The sequence below is a fragment of the Oreochromis aureus genome, linkage group 14 (genome assembly GCF_013358895.1).
Source record: "Oreochromis aureus strain Israel breed Guangdong linkage group 14, ZZ_aureus, whole genome shotgun sequence".
NCBI lineage: Eukaryota > Metazoa > Chordata > Actinopteri > Cichliformes > Cichlidae > Oreochromis > Oreochromis aureus.
In genome coordinates this window covers 1074146-1094930 of record NC_052955.1, presented here as the reverse complement: position 1 = coordinate 1094930, position 20785 = coordinate 1074146, and the positions used below count along the sequence as shown (strand labels likewise).

Genomic DNA, 20785 nt, shown 5'->3' with positions numbered 1-20785 from the left:
TGTTACACATTACACACATCACTGTGGGTCATAGCGATCATGACAGCTGCTCTGTAAAACAGGGCGTTACCATGGAAACACAAAAGGATGACAATGATATTTGCTGATGAAGCCTGAACGCGCTTTAACGAGATTATTAGATTTAATCTGACTGGCAGTACCCTCCACACACACACACACACACACATACACTGTACACCCAGATGAACGTCCTCACCTCAGTACATCTATGACTGTACATCAACCCACCAGCCAACATCATCGTCATGTATGCTGATGACACCGCCGTTGTTGGGCTCATCTCTGATGGACATGAGACGGCATACAGGGTGGAGGTAGAGAACTTGTCCTGCTGGTGCTCAGAAAATAACCTGAAGCTGAACATCCCTCAAACCAGAGAACTCATCATGGACTTCAGGAAGCACAGACAGGTCCGCTCTCATTATAAATGGAGAAGGGGTGGTACTCGGGGGCCACGACTGAGAGCAGAGAGGCTGCACAGAGAGTCATTAACACCACCCATCACTGGCTGCCTTTGCAGCCCCTGGAGGTCATCGTCAGATGCTCCTGTTTCAGGTAAACCAGGGCCATCACAGGTGAGCCCTACACCACGCCCACCACCTGTTTGACCTGCTGCCCTCTGGTCAGCACCTCAGGTCCACACCTCCAGACTCACTAACAGTTTCTTCCCCTGGGCCATTCAGACTGTTAACAGCTATTACAACTATTCTAGCCTGTTAGCGCCTCGTACATGTACCATTACATCAACCCTCACGTCTTCATCTGCTCCTCTGCTTCATGGATCCATCTTTCTGGCATTTAATAACATGAGATCGCATGTTAACAGATTCTGTTGGTCTGAAAACCATCAAAAAACCAATCAAAGGTTTTGTGTGAAAATTACAATGGAAAATCTGTAAATGTTTTCAAACCCACACCCGCCCGTCAGCACGCTGTTTTTGTGAAGCGGCATGTTCCCGGCTATGATCACACCTGAGCAGGTGTGAAATGTTCTCACTGAAACTCAGCTTTTCTAATATGAACAAAGAGTTTAGCTGGAACTGGATCTGTTAGAGACTCTGATAGCCTCACGTTACAGACCATTATTATGGAGCTCAGCCAGAGGTCCCCGGCACAGCTTTACACAAGCACCGTGTTCAGTTTCCTGTTCAGGACCAATCAGAGGTAAGATGAGAACGCCCTCACTGCCTCCACAGAAATTCAGAGTTTGATCAAACACACTGATTATCATCATCATCAGTGCGAGCAGCGTTCAGGTAAAGGCCATACAGTGATAAAAAGAAAACACAAAAACCTGAACAATCATATGACCCCCTATGAGCAAGCACTTTGGCAAAAGTGGGAAGGAAAAACTCCCTTTTAACAGGAAGAAACCTCCGGCAGAACCAGGCTCAGGGAGGGGCGGGGCCATCTGCTGCGACTGGTTGGGGTGAGAGAAGGAAGACAGGATAAAGACATGCTGTGGAAGAGAGACAGAGATTAATAACAAATGTGTTTCAGTGTAGAGAGGTCTGTTAACACATACTGAGTGAAGAAGAAACACCCAGTGCATCATGGGAAGGGATTCCCTAAAATAACAATCCGACCCATTCTCAGGCCTGAGCAGAGCACAGATGTGGGCGGGTTCACGAGCGGTGACATCATCATTTGTTTTCTTCTTGTTGCTTCTTTATTTTCAGGCAGCAAGCGACGGCGCGTCCTCCAATCTGACCTGCAGCTATTTACAGCAGGAGACTCGGCTGAGATTAACAGATTACAGCCGATAATCCAGCGAGCACACAAACACACAGCAGCCAAACCGAGAGCACCTAACAGCTGCCTGCTGACGCACAGCTCGTCATTAACATTAAAAAAGTCAAAAGAATGACATGAACCCTGTGAGGTTGGCCATCACCTTTGACCTCTCCAACAGGAAAAATAAAGCCCTCACATGCATAGATCTATACACACATACACACATACACACATACATATATACGGAAAAAAAAACTTCTGTCCAGGGTCATAAAATATGAAGCTGTCTGAGATTAAATCTGTGGGTTTATGGGTCGGTCAGAAGCGTTCATGTCAGATCTTCTTTTGCGTTCTGCAGACTCAGCATCTCTGTGAGGTTCAGAGCGGCTCTGATGTTGGTGTTCAAAGGTCGACGGTCACTGTGACTGTCTTTAATCAGTCTTAGGTCGGCCTGATCCACATCTCTGTGAAAGCCTTTTAAAATAGAAGCATTCAGACCAGCTGATGCTTTAACGCCGTGTCTTTTTGAGGCCACTGCCAATCATTGGCCGACAGTAACCTGAAGAAGACCCAAGCACCACAACACTCTCAGGTGAGCCTTCAGGAAATGTGACCACACGCCTGAGGGTTGATTTGGGGCTACAGAGCATCAGAAATAACCTCACACAGGCATTCACTGTGACTTTTAACTTTTAGGAGATGGAAGCTGTGAGATAAATGTTTGTGTGGCTGCACTGGAGAAATCTCCTCTGAAGCTCCTCCTCCTGTCCTGATACTTTTTGCTGTTATAGGAGCGTGACTCAGGATCTGTAATTAATAAACCAGCTACAACACAAGGCTGAATCGTGCTCTGGATTATTTTCCACCCTTCAGGCATTGGCTGGCATCGAATTTACAGTGACAGTCTGTTTATTTTCTGAACCTCTGCCATCTTTGTTTTGTGTATGACTCTACCTTTCTTCCTCCACCAGGGTCCCTCTGTGACCACGAAGGAGACGTCTTTGAACTCAATGTTGACCGCTGGTCTGCGAGGTAACGAGGAGAACCTCTGGGCCTCCGTCAGGTTGTTGTCCAGCTTCTTCAGGTGTCCCTGCAGCAGTGGCGTCTGCTGGCTGCCCGCCGGCCGCTTGTTGACCACCTCATCCATACAAACACATACCGTCCGGGGATCCAACATAAGGTCCGGGGGCCCGTTGGTGTTCTGAAGGTGAATAAGAGAAATCCAGGTTAAAACAACCACAGCTAACCCTCTGAGAATATAAGCAATCCATCCACATCATCATCCGTCCACATCAAGGGCGTAGATTTGGTTTTGGCATTGGTGGGGACGGATGATTCAACCACTGAACCCTGCCCTGTTTCTTTCTTTGTTTTCCTTTTTGTCTTTGCTTCTTGATAAAAAAGGAGAAATATACTTGCCTACATGTGCTACTCTACCGTGGCTCAGGGGGTTGGGAAGCGTATCCCCAACCCTAACGCGCTTTGGGTGCCTTGAAAAGCGCTATAAGAAATCCAATCCATTATTATTATTATTATTATTACATGCTTTTAAACCATTTAAAATTACAATTCATAGTTTTATATGTGAATTATATAATGTTAAATTACTATTAAACAAATGACTGACTAAGTATTTTAGACTTTAGTTTACTTCAGCCATATTCCATATAAATCAGGTATCATACAAAAATAAAAATAGTTTCAAATACAGTCAAGACAATAAAAGAATATGACTTTAAGGACTTAAATGTGGGACGGAGAGATTTCATAGGTCTTTCCTCCCCACTGCTGTCAGACTCCACAACAAAGATTTTTGCAGCTGATCAAACACACACAAACCCACACATGTGCAATAAGACTAAGTTCAATACTCTTTTCTGACAAAGTTGTATTTTTACTCAGTTGTATATAGCATTTGTATTCTATTTTTATCCTGTTGTATATAATACAACTGACTGCACTAGGACATATTGCCACCTGATAAAATAACACCTTTGATTCGTGCCATATAAAAAGTGAGACTTGTCAATTCAGATTCTTTGCCAAATATACACCAATGAATCAATTTACATCAGCAGCCTAACAATTGTCATGATAATAAATACTAGTTAATCTATAGCACCAAATCATCAGTCAGTCACCTGTGACCTCGCCTCTCCACCTCTGTCCGAGCTACAACATGGCAGAGCTGCCTCTGTCACCTGATGAATAACAGTGAGACATTCCAAACACATGCAGCCACACATGTGCTTCAAATACAGTAATGAACCATCAAGTCATCATCCAATGTCACCTGTGATCTTGTATCACCCTATGAATATGTCAGTGCCATTAGGATGAAATTATTGTGTCACCAACATTTTAACGTTAGACATATAATTTTAACATCCTCTGTAAACTAATATCCTGGCTTGCTCGAGGCTGCCGTTTTCTCTGACAGTTTCAATCAAAATTAGAAATGCTGCTCTGAGACTGAGAGAACTAATAGTGCTGCCTGTTGTGCAGTTAGTTTCCAAAACACATTATTCATGGTTACACACAATTTTAGACTGATGTGGGCCAAAGCCTAGCACAGCCTGTAATGTTATGAAGACGGACACATTTTCTGAGTGAACTTGACTTTAAGTGACTTACAGGTTTCTTTGAAAAATACTTTCTTATATCAGGTTCTTCCTTTTTGCTGCCATCCTCATCTCCTCCTTGCAGGTCCTCGCAGCGCAGGATTGCTGCTGCTAAAACTAAACAGAGCTCCCTGAAAGGCACAGCCAATCACATTGGCCATATTTGTCACATGAGGTAGGACTCCAGTAGAGAACGTAATTTAACTCTTTCTGCACCGCTGGGTGAATGAGACGCTGACAGATCGTTTTTTTTCTTTCTATCGGGTTTGTTTTTATTTACTCGAAGAGATCAAATTATTGGTGGGGACAATTCAATAATCGCTGGATATTGGTGGGGACATGTCCCTTCCGTCCATGCCAAATCTACGCCCTTGGTCCACATCATCATCCATCCATCCATCTACATCATCATCATCCATCCATCATCATTCATCCACGTCATCTATCATCCATCCATCCACCCATCCACCCATGTCATCCATCCACCCAGATCATCATCCATCCATCCATCCATCCACATCATCCATGTGCATGTTTTTTTCAGTGTGTGGCTAAAATAAAAGCTGAACCTAAGCTGTACCACAGAGACTTCATAGATGGTAAAAGCATACAGATTTTGGTAAAGCTGGTCCTGTATACACAGTATCACAGACTCTCGCCTGGATGATGCACTCACATATTTCTACAGGGAGTGCAGAATTATTAGGCAAATGAGTATTTTGTCCACATCATCCTCTTCATGCATGTTGTCTTACTCCAAGCTGTATAGGCTCGAAAGCCTACTACCAATTAAGCATATTAGGTGATGTGCATCTCTGTAATGAGAAGGGGTGTGGTCTAATGACATCAACACCCTATATCAGGTGTGCATAATTATTAGGCAACTTCCTTTCCTTTGGCAAAATGGGTCAAAAGAAGGACTTGACAGGCTCAGAAAAGTCAAAAATAGTGAGATATCTTGCAGAGGGATGCAGCAGTCTTAAAATTGCAAAGCTTCTGAAGCGTGATCATCGAACAATCAAGCGTTTCATTCAAAATAGTCAACAGGGTCGCAAGAAGCGTGTGGAAAAACCAAGGCGCAAAATAACTGCCCATGAACTGAGAAAAGTCAAGCGTGCAGCTGCCAAGATGCCACTTGCCACCAGTTTGGCCATATTTCAGAGCTGCAACATCACTGGAGTGCCCAAAAGCACAAGGTGTGCAATACTCAGAGACATGGCCAAGGTAAGAAAGGCTGAAAGACGACCACCACTGAACAAGACACACAAGCTGAAACGTCAAGACTGGGCCAAGAAATATCTCAAGACTGATTTTTCTAAGGTTTTATGGACTGATGAAATGAGAGTGAGTCTTGATGGGCCAGATGGATGGGCCCGTGGCTGGATTGGTAAAGGGCAGAGAGCTCCAGTCCCACTCAGACGCCAGCAAGGTGGAGGTGGAGTACTGGTTTGGGCTGGTATCATCAAAGATGAGCTTGTGGGGCCTTTTCGGGTTGAGGATGGAGTCAAGCTCAACTCCCAGTCCTACTGCCAGTTTCTGGAAGACACCTTCTTCAAGCAGTGGTACAGGAAGAAGTCTGCATCCTTCAAGAAAAACATGATTTTCATGCAGGACAATGCTCCATCACACGTGTCCAAGTACTCCACAGCCTGGCTGGCAAGAAAGGGTATAAAAGAAGAAAAACTAATGACATGGCCTCCTTGTTCACCTGATCTGAACCCCATTGAGAACCTGTGGTCCATCATCAAATGTGAGATTTACAAGGAGGGAAAACAGTACACCTCTCTGAACAGTGTCTGGGAGGCTGTGGTTGCTGCTGCATGCAATGTTGATGGTGAACAGATCAAAACACTGACAGGATCCATGGATGGCAGGCTTTTGAGTGTCCTTGCAAAGAAAGGTGGCTATATTGGTCGCTGATTTGTTTTTGTTTTGTTTTTGAATGTCAGAAATGTTATATTTGTGAATGTGGAGATGTTATATTGGTTTCACTGGTAAAATAAATAATTGAAATGGGTATATATTTGTTTTTGTTAAGTTGCCTAATAATTATGCACAGTAATAGTCACCTGCACACACAGATATCCCCCTAAAATAGCTAAAACTAAAAACAAACTAAAAACTACTTCCAAAAACATTCAGCTTTGATATTAATGAGTTTTTTGGGTTCATTGAGAACATGGTTGTTGTTCAATAATAAAATTATTCCTCAAAAATACAACTTGCCTAATAATTCTGCACTCCCTGTATAGTCCTTGCTCTAATCTCAGGCTCAATCACACTGAGGCACTAGAACTAAATCTTCACTTCGCTGAATCTTTGTTTTTTAAGTCTCATGGTAAAGCAACTGATAACAGCACAAGACAGAGAAGACCACTGATGGCTGGAGAGCCACAAAGGTGAATGAAAGAAATATGACTGTGTACAGAGTTTACAGTTTAAACAATTGAAGCGTCTGTTGGTGTGAAGAGAAGCTGAATGAATCCACTCAGCAGGGCAGGTATGTTTCCTGCATGAAGGCTTAGCTCGTGACTGTAACCTGATTGTAGGTGCAGAGGTGAGATCAATAAACCTTTGAGGGGTCGGTGGTCAAAAAAGTACTCTAGGAGCCATTTTTTGTTGTTGTTACCTTATGTGGTCACTTTTTGTGTTTTAACGGTGTGGTATGTTTTTATTGTAGACACATGTAATCAGAGTCAGGTGTTGTTGGTCAGAAGGAGCAAACGGTTTGTGGCCGCTGATAAGAGACTGCTGAACAACAAATGCAACCAATGGAAAGCAATAAAGGTGTTAAACAGGCAAGATAACTATGGCTGGAGTTATTGGACCAAGTTTCATTCATAATAGTGGCATCGCCTCACCCCTGCCAACGAACACCTCAGTAGCTTCAAGCGTAGGCTTAGCCTCTTGTGATGGCCAAATCCATGGCCACACTAAAACTCGGCAACTCTTACGTATTTTAATTCATTCCTTCATCTAAACACATTCAGACACTTTGGTTTGCAGTAAGTTTATTGTTTGGATTGAACACATTCTATTCACATGCACACACATTTAGTTTACCTATATATTCATACCAATTCATTTCTTATTTTTAGTTTGATTGTGACTAATCTTTGTCTCTTTTACTGGTTTTTTACCTGCCATCATCCCTGGCATCTTTTGCTGCCAGACAAAAGATGTTGGCCAGTGTTTAAAAACTTAAATACATAGATGGGCTGATTGGACCGCATCACCACTTCCTGTTGAAGGGGGGAGAATGTGTATTTTCTTTAGTTAAACATGTTTTTGTAGTTAAATAAATCTTTGAGTTTAATGTTTTTGATTTTCTTCTTTGCTGTTTAGTTTATTAACAAACTGAACTGCATCGTTTTTGTGGTTTGTGATTGTGTTGTGTTTAGTTACCGCTGTTGTGTCATAGTGGTCTCATCAGCCATTATACAGTGGCTTGCAAAAGAACTTTTCCACATTTTGTCACATCACAGCCACAAACATGAATCAATTTTATTGGAATTCCACGTGAAAGACCAATACAAAGTGGTGTACACGTGAGAAGTGGAACGAAAATCATACATGATTCCAAACATTTTTTACAAATAAGACAGATCAGGGATAAAGTTATTGAGAAATTTAAAGCAGGCTTAGGCTCCAAAAAGATTTCCCAAGCCTTGAACATCCCACGGAGCACTGTTCAAGCCATCATTCAGAAATGGAAGGAGTATGGCACAACTGTAAACCTACCAAGACAAGGCCGTCCACCTAAACTCACAGGCCGAACAAGGAGAGCGCTGATCAGAAATGCAGCCAAGAGGCCCATGGTGACTCTGGACGAGCTGCAGAGATCTACAGCTCAGGTGGGGGAATCTGTCCATAGGACAACTATTAGTGGTGCACTGCACAAAGTTGGCCTTTATGGAAGAGTGGCAAGAAGAAAGCCATTGTTAACAGAAAACCATAAGAAGTCCCGTTTGCAGTTTGCCACAAGCCATGTGGGGACACAGCAAACATGTGGAAGAAGGTGCTCTGGTCAGATGAGACCAAAATGCAAAACGCTATGTGTGGCAGAAAACTAACACTGCACATCACTCTGAACACACCATCCCCACTGTCACATATGGTGGTGGCAGCATCATGCTCTGGGGTGCTTCTCTTCAGCAGGGACAGGGAAGCTGGTCAGAGTTGATGGGAAGATGGATGGAGCCAAATACAGGGCAATCTTGGAAGAAAACCTCTTGGAGTCTGCAAAAGACTTGAGACTGGGGCGGAGGTTCACCTTCCAGCAGGACAACCACCCTAAACATAAAGCCAGGGCAACAATGGAACGGTTTAAAACAAAACATATCCATGTGTTAGAATGGCCCAGTCAAAGTCCAGATCTAAATCCAATCAAGAATCTGTGGAAAGATCTGAAAACTGCTGTTCACAAACGCTGTCCATCTAATCTGACTGAGCTGGAGCTGTTTTGCAAAGAAGAATGGGCAAGGATTTCAGTCTGTAGATGTGCAAAGCTGGTAGAGACAGACCCTAAAAGACTGGCAGCTGTAACTGCAGCAAAAGGTGGTTCTACAAAGTATTGACTCAGGGGGCTGAATAATTACACACACCCCACTTTGCAGTTATTTATTTGTAAAAAATGTTTGGAATCATGTATGATTTTCGTTCCACTTCTCACATGTACACCACTTTGTATTGGTCTTTCACCTGGAATTCCAATAACATTGATTCATGTTTGTGGCTGCAATGTGACAAAATGTGGAAAAGTTCAAGGGGGCCGAATACTTTTGTAAGCCACTGTATGTACCCTTTAGTGTCATTTCCTGTTTGGAACTCAGCCACATTTCTTTGGCTGAGTTGAGTTTTTTTTATGAGATCAACATTTATTGTTTTGTAAATATAACTTTTTGGGTTAAATAAACGAAACCCTGTTTTTCTAATAATTCCTGTGGCGACTCCTTGTGCAGTACACTGAGAATGCGCCGATAATACAGTTTCGAACCTCTGTCCCTCCTTTAAAAGGCTGACTGAGGAGCCCGCTGGTTGTGATTGTCAGCTCTCATCCTGCAGAGCCGAGAGTTTGTTGTCTGGGTTTGTTGATTCTCTACATGTTTTCCAGCAGGCCTGGACGCAGACGTGGATGTTGTCAGATTAGCCGTCAGCTAGTCCGGTGTTGTTCCTGTAGGACGGCCATGTGTGACTGACCTGACCCAAACGAGGCACTAATCTGCCTTCGAGCAGGAGGTAACTGTCGGGCAGAGCTTAGTCACTGAGGTGAAGAACAGGCTGAGTGCAGGATTTAAACTGAGCACCCTGCTGCTGTGATTCAGCAAAACCATTGCCATGGTCACCATGGTTACCCTTATCATTGATTTCTTCACTCTCAGTACTGAGATTAAATTACAATTGAGGATTATCTGCGGGTCTTCACAAACTGAATATAAAGGTCAGAATCAGAGGTTTCTCCACTCCGCGTGATGAAGATGCTGTGTCTGCCACCATGTTGGTTCTTGTTTTCAGGAAGTGACCATATTTGGATGAGAGGAAGGAGTGCTAAGTTATGAGTTAGTTATCAGTCTACAGATACAGATACCTGCTAATCAATAACAAAATCCCAGAGTTTCCCTCATTAACCCTGGAGCTCAGTCTGTTACTACGGCAACCTCACAACAGACATATTATTGGTCACATGATGTCATTAAAAATGCTCCAACAGCACAAACACGATCCAGAGGTCCAGTTCAGGTGACGATAGCAGCACAGCCACCTGTGTCACCATCCACCTGTCAGTCAAAGAGGACACGCCCCTAATAATGTCACTATCAGGTCATTTAGAAACATCCTCTCCCCGTGCAGGTGTTACGAAGGAGGGAATAATCCATGGAGACCAAACATATTGTGTATCAGGCTGTAAACAAGTTTGTTTCTGCTGTAAAGTTTTAACATGGGATTCTATGGGGACTGACTCACTGCTGCCTCTGCTGGACGTCAGCGGAACTGCAGATTCTGGACTGAGTGAAACAATGGCAGAGACAATGTGGCATCCGTGTTTAGGAATACTTTCACTCCATTCAAAAACCTGCCAAAACTCATCACTCTGGGTTCTCTGGGCAGAAACACCTGATGCCTCCATGTTATTGTCAGTTTAGCCCCGGCTGAGCCAGAGCACTGACTGTGACAGTGAGGTTTCTGGGAAAAGACATGAAAGGTGTTTGATGTCACTTGTCAGCCAAAATTTTAGAAAACAATTTAAAAACAAAAATGATTTCCTGGCTTGGAGTTTTTTCTTCTTTTTTACTTTAATTTTTAGGCTTTTTCTGCTTAAAAAAACTACTAAATAATTTTTCTGTTATCACTCATCACTACAGCATGAACAGCTTTACATCACTGACTCATGTTGAGAATGTTTTTCCATGTGGAAGTGATGCTTTTTGTAAAACTCGAGCAGAATATGAATTAATACACAAAACTAATAATTTGTGACCACACAGACAGGAGCAGAGATAATCCTGAGCTCAGAAACATCTAAACAAACATGTGACTAAACAAAGAGCTTTTCCGGAATTCAGAAAATTTCAGGATGTTTACGAGGAAACTTTGTGTGTGCAGCAGTGAAGGAAGTACAAGTACCTGAGGATCACCTCATAAAATGACTGCAACGTAAGTATAAGCTGAAAAATGTACTTAAATTACTGCATTTTATTCCTCCTGCACAATTGTACTGCTGGAGCATCGAGCCACCTGAAGCTACAGATTAATGTGTTCCTCCATTTGATTTGTAAAAGTTCTTAAAGTAGTGAGAAATCTTTGTTGTGACTCATCGTTTCAGCCCATAAACTACCATTTTAAAATCATCCCATTTTTATAAGATTTACATGGTTTGTGTAAAAGTCTTAGTAAAAGACTCAATGGAGGTACAAGTACCACAAATTTATACTCAAGTATTAAGTAAATGTACTTACATATTTTAAGAAAAGAGAAAGGCTTCTATCCTCCCAGCATGATTTCGCTCTGTGAGAGCTACTAAACTATCAAAACTTCCAGTCATGGGCGTGGCTACTGGACCACCGCCCATGATTGTCCCACCCCAAAACAGTGCGGTGACATCATCACAGCCCAGGCAGACAGGGGCCACAAGGAGGTCTCGATCATAACTGCAGTTCCTCCAGCAGAGGCAGCAGTGAGTCATGTTCGCAGCCTGATGTTTGGTTTCTGTGGATAATCTCAGCCTTCATAACACCGGTACGCCGGGAGGATGTTTAAATTGTAGGAAGTCTTAAAGTTTGCATTATCAGAGGCGTGGCCTCTTTGACTGACAGGTGGATGGTGACACAGGCGGTTGTAGCTGCGAGTTTCACTTGAACCTTTTGGAGCATTTTTAATTATATTATCTGACCAGAAATATGGCTGCTGTGAGGGCACTGTACTAACAGACAGTCCACGAAGGCTGCGCTCCAGTGGCGGTGAGAGAAATTCTATATTTGGATGTTACTGAATTAGCATCATGTGTGTCTGCGTGACGCTCCATACAGTGTCACCAAGCTGGCTAGCATTAGCACGCCACCCTCTTGTTTACGTCTGGGTAAAGAACAACAACGCTGTGGTGGTTAAACACTAAAATGTGAATCCTGAAACGAATGAGTGAGTTCAATGTGCTTACTGCCATCTATTATATACAGTCTTTGCACCTGCAGATTTACGTAAAACTGGAGATCTGAGCATTATTTAGCAATGTTAGAAGTTTTGTTTTACTATGCATTTTGAATTCCCCTCATTTAAAAAATCCTGTAATCACCTCGTCTGTCCACCCTGACTCCATTTTCACTATAGCCCAACATTTCATGCAGTACGTTTCCAGTCTTAGCAGTCACTGTCTTAGAGAAACATTCCCAACAGAGGCACTAACACCCCAGCACTACAGAACCGCCCCATCAGTGCGTGGACACAGACACTATGAGGATATCCCTGCAGCATCATTCAAGTTAAAACCATATTATCATCATGAGAAGAAACTCTGCTCATATCTTCAGGATTCTCCTCTTCCTCCCGGAGGAGCTGACCTTGGTGCAGAGTGGAGCTGCAGGACTGTGAACTTCTTTAAAACCACAAACATGTGAGATTTGCTGAGACTCACAGAGCTGACCGTCACATTCAGGCTGATTCCCACACAGATCTTGTTACTTAGAAAGGTGTTTCCTTTCCTTAAACCAGCAGGAGACACAGAGGGTCACCCCTCATCCTACCTCTGGAGTCCTCGTACTCACCATGATGATGGAGTTGGTGACAGTGGGGTTGTGGACGGACCAGGCAGCCATCAGACAGGCCATGGCCGAGAGACAGCAGCACTCTGACACACACACACACACACATCTGATCAGCGCCTCACTGACAGGCAGCAGCCTGCACTCATGGCCCTGCCCCCTAACCACTAACCCCACCCCTGTCCGGTGGTCACGCCCCTCTCTGCGAGCAGTGATTAACATCAGTGGTGCTGCCTTAAAGAGAACAATTTAAAAACAGGTACAATAATCTGCCAGAATTTTTTTTATTATTTGTGCTTGTCACCAAAAAAAAAAAATAATAATAATTTTCCACAACCTCATTTATGATGAAGGTCTTTAGACTGATGATCCCAAATACTCACAGCAGAGCTCGCTCTGAGTCTGCTGGAGGCTTCTTCCTGTCGCCAAAGTGCTTGCTGTGGGTTGGCTGATTGTTGTTGTTTCTCTGTGTTATTTAGACTAATGCTAACCCGGCAGCCGTGTTAGCGTGCCAGGCTGACTCCAACAGTTTAAATTTGAACCAGTTTGACCTCATTGTGGTCAAAAACTCTGAAGTGTTTCAGATCAGTTTTGTGTTTGAGCAACTTCAGCCTCTTTGACCCTGAGCCTTTTAGCTGCCACCATCTTGGTTTTTGGGTGGAGTCTCAGAGCCCACCTACATCGTCAGCAGGAATGCTGTGTACTATTTTATTTGACATAACTTTATTGTTCAATTTGGTTTCTGCAGACTAAAGCCAAACACGAGGTTTGGAGTTTGAGATGTTTTTATCAGGAAATCTTTTAGAGCTTTGATTTCATTGTTTCACGTTGTGAGCTCTGAAATGTTTTATTGTTCAAAGAGCAACTTTAGTTTAAATCTCTGTGCTGCAGACTGACCAAATCTCACCAGATCGCAGGTTTAGATTTGTTCACACTGGTTCAGGTGAGTCAGGTTTAAATGTAACTGCACCCATCCTCTTATCCTTGTCAGTGTCATGGTGGAGGTGGAGCCTACCCCAGCTACCACAGAGCAGGAGGCGGGGCACACCCTGGACAGGTCGCTAACACAGAGAGACAGACAACCATTCACACCTGTGGGCAATTTAGATTCACCAGGCCCGGCCAGGTGGGTGAATCGAACTCAGGACCTTCTTTAAATTGAATCAGCATCATTTTGCTGTCAGTTCAGACATCGCTGCTGGAAAACTGAACCTCATCAACGCCTGACGCTGCTCAGAGGACGCAGACAGGAAGTGCTCAGAACCTCCACACACGTCCCATCACTGACTCTGTAACAGAAACCGTGTGAACAGTGTTGGAGTTTCACGCCGGCTGCCTGTGGATGCGAACCTCAGCCTGAGTTCTCCACCTGCTGGTCGGACAGTGGTACTGCACAACAAACACCTCCACTCAAACCAAAGCCACACCCAGAGGTTGCTGACCAGGTTCACCTGTGCAGTTGACCTCGTGGGGGCTGAGAGCTGAACTCAAAGTGAGACAAACATCCAGATGTTTCTGTAACAAGATCCAGGTTTATTATCATTATTATTTTACACAGAGAATTAAAAACTTAAAGGTCTGATCAATGTCCACTTCCTGTTGTACAGCACCAACACCTCAGCCTGTGAGGCAACTCGCCGGTTAGCTCACCTGTTCAGACACCTGCTGCTGCAGTTCAAACTGGTTCTCACATCACAGAGGAAAAATGACAGAAACTTTTTTTTTTTAAACACTGAAAATATCACATTTTATTTTTAAACCATTGGCCATCATCAGCTGCTTATTCCCCACCTCCGTGACCCTTACGTGAGGCTCCGCCCACCACGGCCATGTCACACAGCGGTCTTTAAACCTTTAATACTCTGAGACCCGGTGAAGATGCATTGAGTCTCTGGATGTTTTTAAATTGCTGAAATGTTTCTAACCTGCTGACAGAACACCTGACCTTTGACCTCTGAGTGACAGTCAGCTGTGACAGTAAAATAAACCCTTCAGAGTGGAGCTGAGCCTCTGACTCTGGTCTCTGTCCCTCCTGAAGTTCACTGGTTTTCGATCATTCCCACTCTCGGAGCATCACTGGGCAACACGGACCTGTGACTCAGCCTGCTGCCGAGTCTGACTACTAAAGGAGCAGCCGCCCGTTTGCAGCCGAGCGTGCTGACCTCTGGGGTTGGTCAGAGTGTGGCGGTAAAAACAGACAGACTGCAGATTTCAGATTTTTAATATGAAAGCATGAATAAGTTTCCTCTGGCAGCTCCTGATGGAGCTGACGCTGAAACCAGTGAACTCTGAGGAGGAACAGAGGAGGCAGACTCACACCACGTTTGCTTCCCGTCTTTTATTTGGTCTTCTTATCGGCGGCGAGCGTGTCGTGCAGTTTAGAAACGCTCTTCTCAAACTGGTCCATCACCAGCGTGCCGTGTTCGTCGAAGAACACCGACACCGACTTGGTGAAGTCCGCCTCCCTCGACTTCTTGGACTTCCCGTCGGTGAAGGACACTCGGAGCGTGTACTGGTCGTCAAACCTGGAAAACACACACGCAAACTGATCCACTCAGAGTCCATCGCAGATACGGAAACGTGCAGACTGCTGGGGGTTGCTGGTTTGATTCCCATACTCACTGACCGTTTGAGGGAGGAGGAGAGCTGCCAGATGTGGTCTGGATCCATCCCAGCTGGATCCTTCTGCATGGCCACCAGGAAGATGTTCTTCTCTTTGTAGGAGGTGTACAGCGTGAGGATGCCCATCATGATGAAGTACGTGAGGAAGAGGAGTTAGGGAAGGCCAACACGCCCACCATCATCATCATCATTTTTACTGATTCTCCTTCATCTTTCATTTCTGAATTCTTAATCTTATTTTAAACATTTTTTCCCCCACATGTTTAACATATGATGCACTTTGAGTTCGCCATCTTATTTTTTAAAAACACAGGTGAGATGTTTCCAGGTGAGTCGGCTGAAGGATATGAAATGACGCAGCAGGCGAGGACGGGTCTGGACTCGGGGAAGGGGTGCAGGTAGTCCCAGACCAGAGCCAGCATGGCGAACAGACAGGACACGGTGCAGATCAGCAGGCGCCCGTCGACCAGCTGGAAGTTCTCCAAGTAACCGTACTTCTCCAGCAGCACCTGCAGAGGGAGCAGAGGTAACAGATAGGTCACATTGATATGAAGTTTAGCCAAAGAAGATGAACAGCAGCTTTCCTTCACATGCGTTCATGACTCATCACGATGAGTGAAAAATCCCAGCTGACAGTGAAGCCCTCACATGCACGCAGGCTTGCAGGGTGGAGAACTGCAGTTCTCCACCCTCCTCTCATCTGAGTGAACCTGCAGACGTTTTCTGTTTTACTTCAGTTTTCAGGTCCCTCTTCTGTGGAACCAGCTTCCAGTTTGGATTCAGGAGACAGACACTATCTCTACTTTCAAGATTAGGCTTCAAACTTTCCTTTTTGCTAAAGCATATAGTTAGGGCTGGACCAGGTGACCCTGAATCCTCTAGTTATTGTGTTATCATTCCCATGATGTTGAATTTTTCCTTTCCAGTCAACTATGTGTTAATAGACCTCTGCATCGAATCTATCTTATTAACACAGCATGTCTTTATCCTGTCTTCCTTCTCTCACCCCAACCAGTCGCAGCAGATGGCCCCGCCCTCCCTGAGCCTGGTTCTGCTGGAGGTTTCTTCCTGTTAAAAGGGAGTTTTTCCTTCCCACTGTCGCCAAAGTGCTTGCTCATAGGGGGTCATATGATTGTTGGGTTTTTCTCTGTATTTATTATTGTGCGATCTACTGTACAATATAAAGCGCTTTGAGGCGACTTTTGTTGTGATTTGGCGCTGTATAAATAAAATTGAATTGAATTGAATTTTACTTAAAACATCTTGCTCTAAACCAGATTCATTCATGTCTCTGAAACGTGGACGTAAACTGCTGGAACGTTTCAATAAGAACAAGTAACACATGCGGTTTATGTTTGAATGGAAGCTGGGATCTTAAAAAAAGCTTCTTTCTTTATATTTGCTGTTAAAATGTGGATAAAAATAATCCATTAAACCTTCTTCGCAGCGTCATCGAGAGAGTTCTTCACCGCCGCTCCGTCCCATTTATCGATCTTCACTGGCTTCTCATCGATCCTCCACTGAAACACAAACACAGCAGTTTAATCGACAGTTTCCATCTGAAGATCAGGTTAACATAAACACGGAGGCGGCGACTGCAACTCTTCTCAGGGAGCGTTCATGTTGAGGGCGGAGACATCGTCTCCCTGTCATCATATGATGGAAGTTAAAGAAATCTGAGCCTTATAATGAGTTTCTAAAAAATGGGCTTAAAGACTAGTTGCCTGTTAAAAATTTGGAGGGCACGAGAACACCTAGAGAGGTTATGGAGGCTCGTCGCTGTCCAAAAACTGAAAGAAAACAAAGACCAGGGCACCATCAAACACACAGACCATCAGACCGGAAACTAGATAGATGCTCTTACAGTGAAGGGCGCTTGATCGCAGGTCAGCTGGTGACTTCCTGCTTTATGCCCCCCACTGTTTCTGATACCAGCAGTTTAAAAGCCACGTTTACTTTAATGCAGCAGGAAGTGAGCCAGAAACGCGCTCCAGGAATTACTACCCACCCCGGTGCAGATGTTTTACCTGTTTCATGTGTGGAACTTAAAGCTTCATTCTGAAGCACACCTCCTGACCTGTTACTGTGCTCGTGCACTCCCACATCACCTGTTTAACAGACGGGTAGGTTTAGTTTAATTGTCTGTTTCCGGTTTGGTGCAGCTGTTTAACAGCTGGAAGCAGGAAATAGAACAAACCGCTGAACTTTGACCTCTAATAACGGTTTATTTCCCACGCCAAGGTTAAACTCGGCTCTGAGCTTCATCCTCAACTTTGTTTTTATTTTGTTTTCATTCTGACTTTATCCACTTTAGCTCGTTAGCATTAGCTTAGCCTGCTAGCGGTGGCTCACACAGACACACACCGAGCCGCACAGCAGCTGCAGCGGGGACACAAACCTCCGAGCTCCGGGACACAGACCCTCCCCGCAGCGGTTCTTCCCGCTCAGGAGAATCAGTTCACGCTTATACTCACTTTCTCCAGCAGCCCGCTCTTTCTGTTCCCCGCAGCTGCAGCCGCCATCTTCTCTTCCGCTACAAACACGGCTCTGTGACCTGGATGCAGCTGATTGGCTGTCCACCGAAATCAGAGCGCTCGACGCGCATGTCGTCACCACGTCTGCAAGCGTGGCCGAGGCAGCTGCGGCGTGCGCGCTCATGTGGAAAACACAAACGACTCAAAAATGAAATGAAAAAAAGGTACGAGGTTGAGTTTTTAGCGAACAACCGGGAGGCCTGTTGTGGCCATTTTTTGAAGGTTTATAAATCGCAATTTGTATTCATTTTTGTTTTTTCTTTAAAGTTGTAAGAATATGCTGACCTAGTTTTGTTATGTAAATTCGTAATTAATTTTAGTTTGGGGAAAGTTTTTGGAAAGTGATTGGTTTATTAGCTTATGGACCCGCCCATTAATCAAGGGATTAAGAGCACCCTGGAGGGGTGTGATAAAGAGGTTGTTTTTTTTGTTTGTTTGCCAAATGTCAGATGGGAGGACGGGAGGGTTTAAAAATGATTTTTTTGACCACTTTTGAAGTTGTTAAAGCAAATTAAGTTAACTTTCGTTTAATTTTAAGTTGTAATAAGTTATTTGGTTGAGTTTTGTTTATAATTTTCCACGAAATAAACGCCATATAATTTTTAAACAATGGAGTCAGAAGTGCGTTCCAAAACAAACCTCCCGTTGCCACCCACGGCCTTTTCTTGGACTTTTTTTGGTGTTTGGAACATAAAAGGCAGTGACAAGGCCTTTATTTAGAAAATCTGACACCTTAAAGCATGCTTAAAGCATGCATGTTGTGTATATAGTGTATTATCTTACTTATTTTAAATTTGTTTGTATTTTATTTGTATCTTTTTGTATTTCCGTCTGATATCTGTACCTGAGCTGAGGTAACACAAGAATTTCCCTGCCGTGGGATCAATAAAGTCTTCTCTTATCTTATCTTATCTCTTATAACTTACTCAAGGCCTCTATTTTGAAAATCTCAAAGTATTTTTTTTTGTCAAAAACCACATGTGCAGATCATACTCAGGAAGTGTACATTGCAGTGCTCCCACAGCCCTCAGTGTTACACTAAAACAGATAAAAGTACACACAACAGAGTCCAACACAATCCAAGAGTTTGTGTGCGGTGTGTGGGGGGTCAGAGGTGGATGCAGGTCTGGAGTTGGTGTATGTGAGAGTTCAGCATCAAAGTTTGTTTGTATTGTGTTCAGGAAGTGGGGACAGTAGGAGGAAGTTTGACTTTAAGCATCAGTTTGCTAAGACCACACAAAGGCAAATGTGTCCGACAGTCAAAGGTATAAGAATGTGGAATTCTCTCGAAGATAATCTCAAGAGTTGTACAAACATGCACCGTTTTAAAATGTGTTACATATTTAAAAGGATAAATCAATATGAAGAACATGAAAGTAATTTGGGATAAACGTGGAAGAAAAATTTTTCATTGCCATTTAATGCTGTATATTGCTGATTATATTGATTTGTTGTTTAGTTTTGCATTGTTTTTGGGGGGTATTGGCGCCCTCTTGTAAGAGTATTTGGATTGCAGATAGGGGGCAGGTGCTAACAAGAATTTATTCTTCTTCCTGCTCCTTTTCACCCATTGTTGCAGAGTTATATTAATGGGAAGGAGATTCTGTATGTAGGAAAAGAAACACTGTTGAACCATGTGTGAAATAAATAAAGAAATGAAATCCTGACAGCCATCCTGATGGATGAAGCCGTCTCTCAGTCTGCCAGTTCTGGCCCGGAGGCTCTTCAGTCTCCTTCCTGATGGCAGCAAACTGAAGAAGCTGTTGGACGGATGGGTGGAGTCACCTGTGATGCAGAGAGCTTTCCAGATTAGGCGGGTGCAGCAGATGTCCTGGAGGGAGGAAAGAGAAGTTTCCACGATCGTCTCCACTGCTCTCACTACCTGTTGTAACTTTTTCAGCAGGACCCAGCAGCCACACCACACAGTGATACAGCTGCTGAGGATGCTCTCCACGGTGCCTCTGTGGAAGGTGCTCATAATGGGGGTTGAGGCTCTCGCTCTCCTCAGTTTGTGGAGGAAGTAGAGTCGCTGTTGGGCTTTGCTGACCAGTGATGCTGTGTTTTCTCACCAGGAGAGATCTTCTGAGATGTGCACACCCAGGAACTTGGTGCTGCTTACCCTCTCCACAGCAGCACCGTTGATGGTTAGCGGGGTGTGCAGGGTGTGAGTTCTCCTGAAGTCTATGATAATCTTCTTAGTCTTCTCCACAGTCAGGGACAGGTTGTTGTTGCTGCACCACTCGGCCAGATGGTTAACTTCACTCCTGTCGTAGGGGAGCCCCCATATTCAGTGTTCTTGTGCTGAAGGTGAAGCTAAGAGAAACATTAGCACTGTTTTAACGGCACCGTCTTCCAGCTGCTCCCAAATGCAGCAATTCATTTACTCAAACTCATAACAGAAAGAAAGAACGGCAGCAGCCGATGTTCAGAAAAAAACAAAAGCATTTTATTTAAATAAAAAACCACAATGGAAGGGAAATAAAGAGAAACTGGCTTCTTTTTTCTACTATAACCATGTTTATCTGTCTTACACACTCAACAAAATTCAGCACAGAGTAAGTTAAAAATCAAAATGTCTCTTCCAGCAAACATTAAAAACAATCTCAGATGTAAAATTAAGTCTTTTGTGTGATTTGGCGCATCTCAAATAAATAAATTAATAATAAAGTAGCTATATTAATACTAAAACAAACAAGGAGGTAAAACATTCCCTCCAAACAAAACGTATACATCTAAAGGCGCAAATCAGTCCGTGCATGATTACATTGCTCTGCCCATCAAAAAGTTTGCACCTGCATATCATCTATTGTCGGACTGGCGATTGTCGGCTGGAAAACTTTTACATATGCATAAGCACGTTTGCTGGTTGAATTGAACGGTGCTGTCAGGATTGTCATTGTTAAGATCTGAGATATTTCTGAGCACCGTGTTGGATTTTTTAAAATTAACTTGGGGCTTTTATTTTTGAAAATGTTCATTAACACATGTTGGTAACATC

The 20785-nt window shown here is 43.7% G+C and overlaps 2 protein-coding genes across 2 annotated transcripts in view; both read right to left on the bottom strand.

The window, feature by feature from the left end:
* The window catches only part of abcg1 (ATP-binding cassette, sub-family G (WHITE), member 1), a 36071-nt gene extending 23357 nt beyond the window's left edge, over positions 1-12714 (bottom strand). Inside the window, exons 1-2 of the mRNA XM_031747001.2 lie at positions 12635-12714; positions 2710-2956 (exon numbers count right to left, since the gene is read on the bottom strand). Coding sequence (XP_031602861.2) covers positions 2710-2956; positions 12635-12697 — 310 coding nt within the window. The 5' untranslated portion in view covers positions 12698-12714. The remainder of the gene's footprint in view (positions 1-2709; positions 2957-12634) is intronic.
* Positions 12715-14141: 1427 nt separating this feature from the next.
* Positions 14142-17884, bottom strand: spcs2 (signal peptidase complex subunit 2). The gene is made up of 5 exons (XM_031747003.2): positions 17728-17884; positions 16690-16773; positions 15602-15762; positions 15258-15392; positions 14142-15156 (listed from the first exon to the last, which is right to left on the bottom strand). The coding sequence occupies exons 1-5, from the start codon at positions 17773-17775 to the stop codon at positions 14970-14972; spliced, it is 615 nt and encodes a 204-aa protein (XP_031602863.1). The 5' UTR covers positions 17776-17884; the 3' UTR covers positions 14142-14969.
* Positions 17885-20785: the final 2901 nt, after the last annotated feature.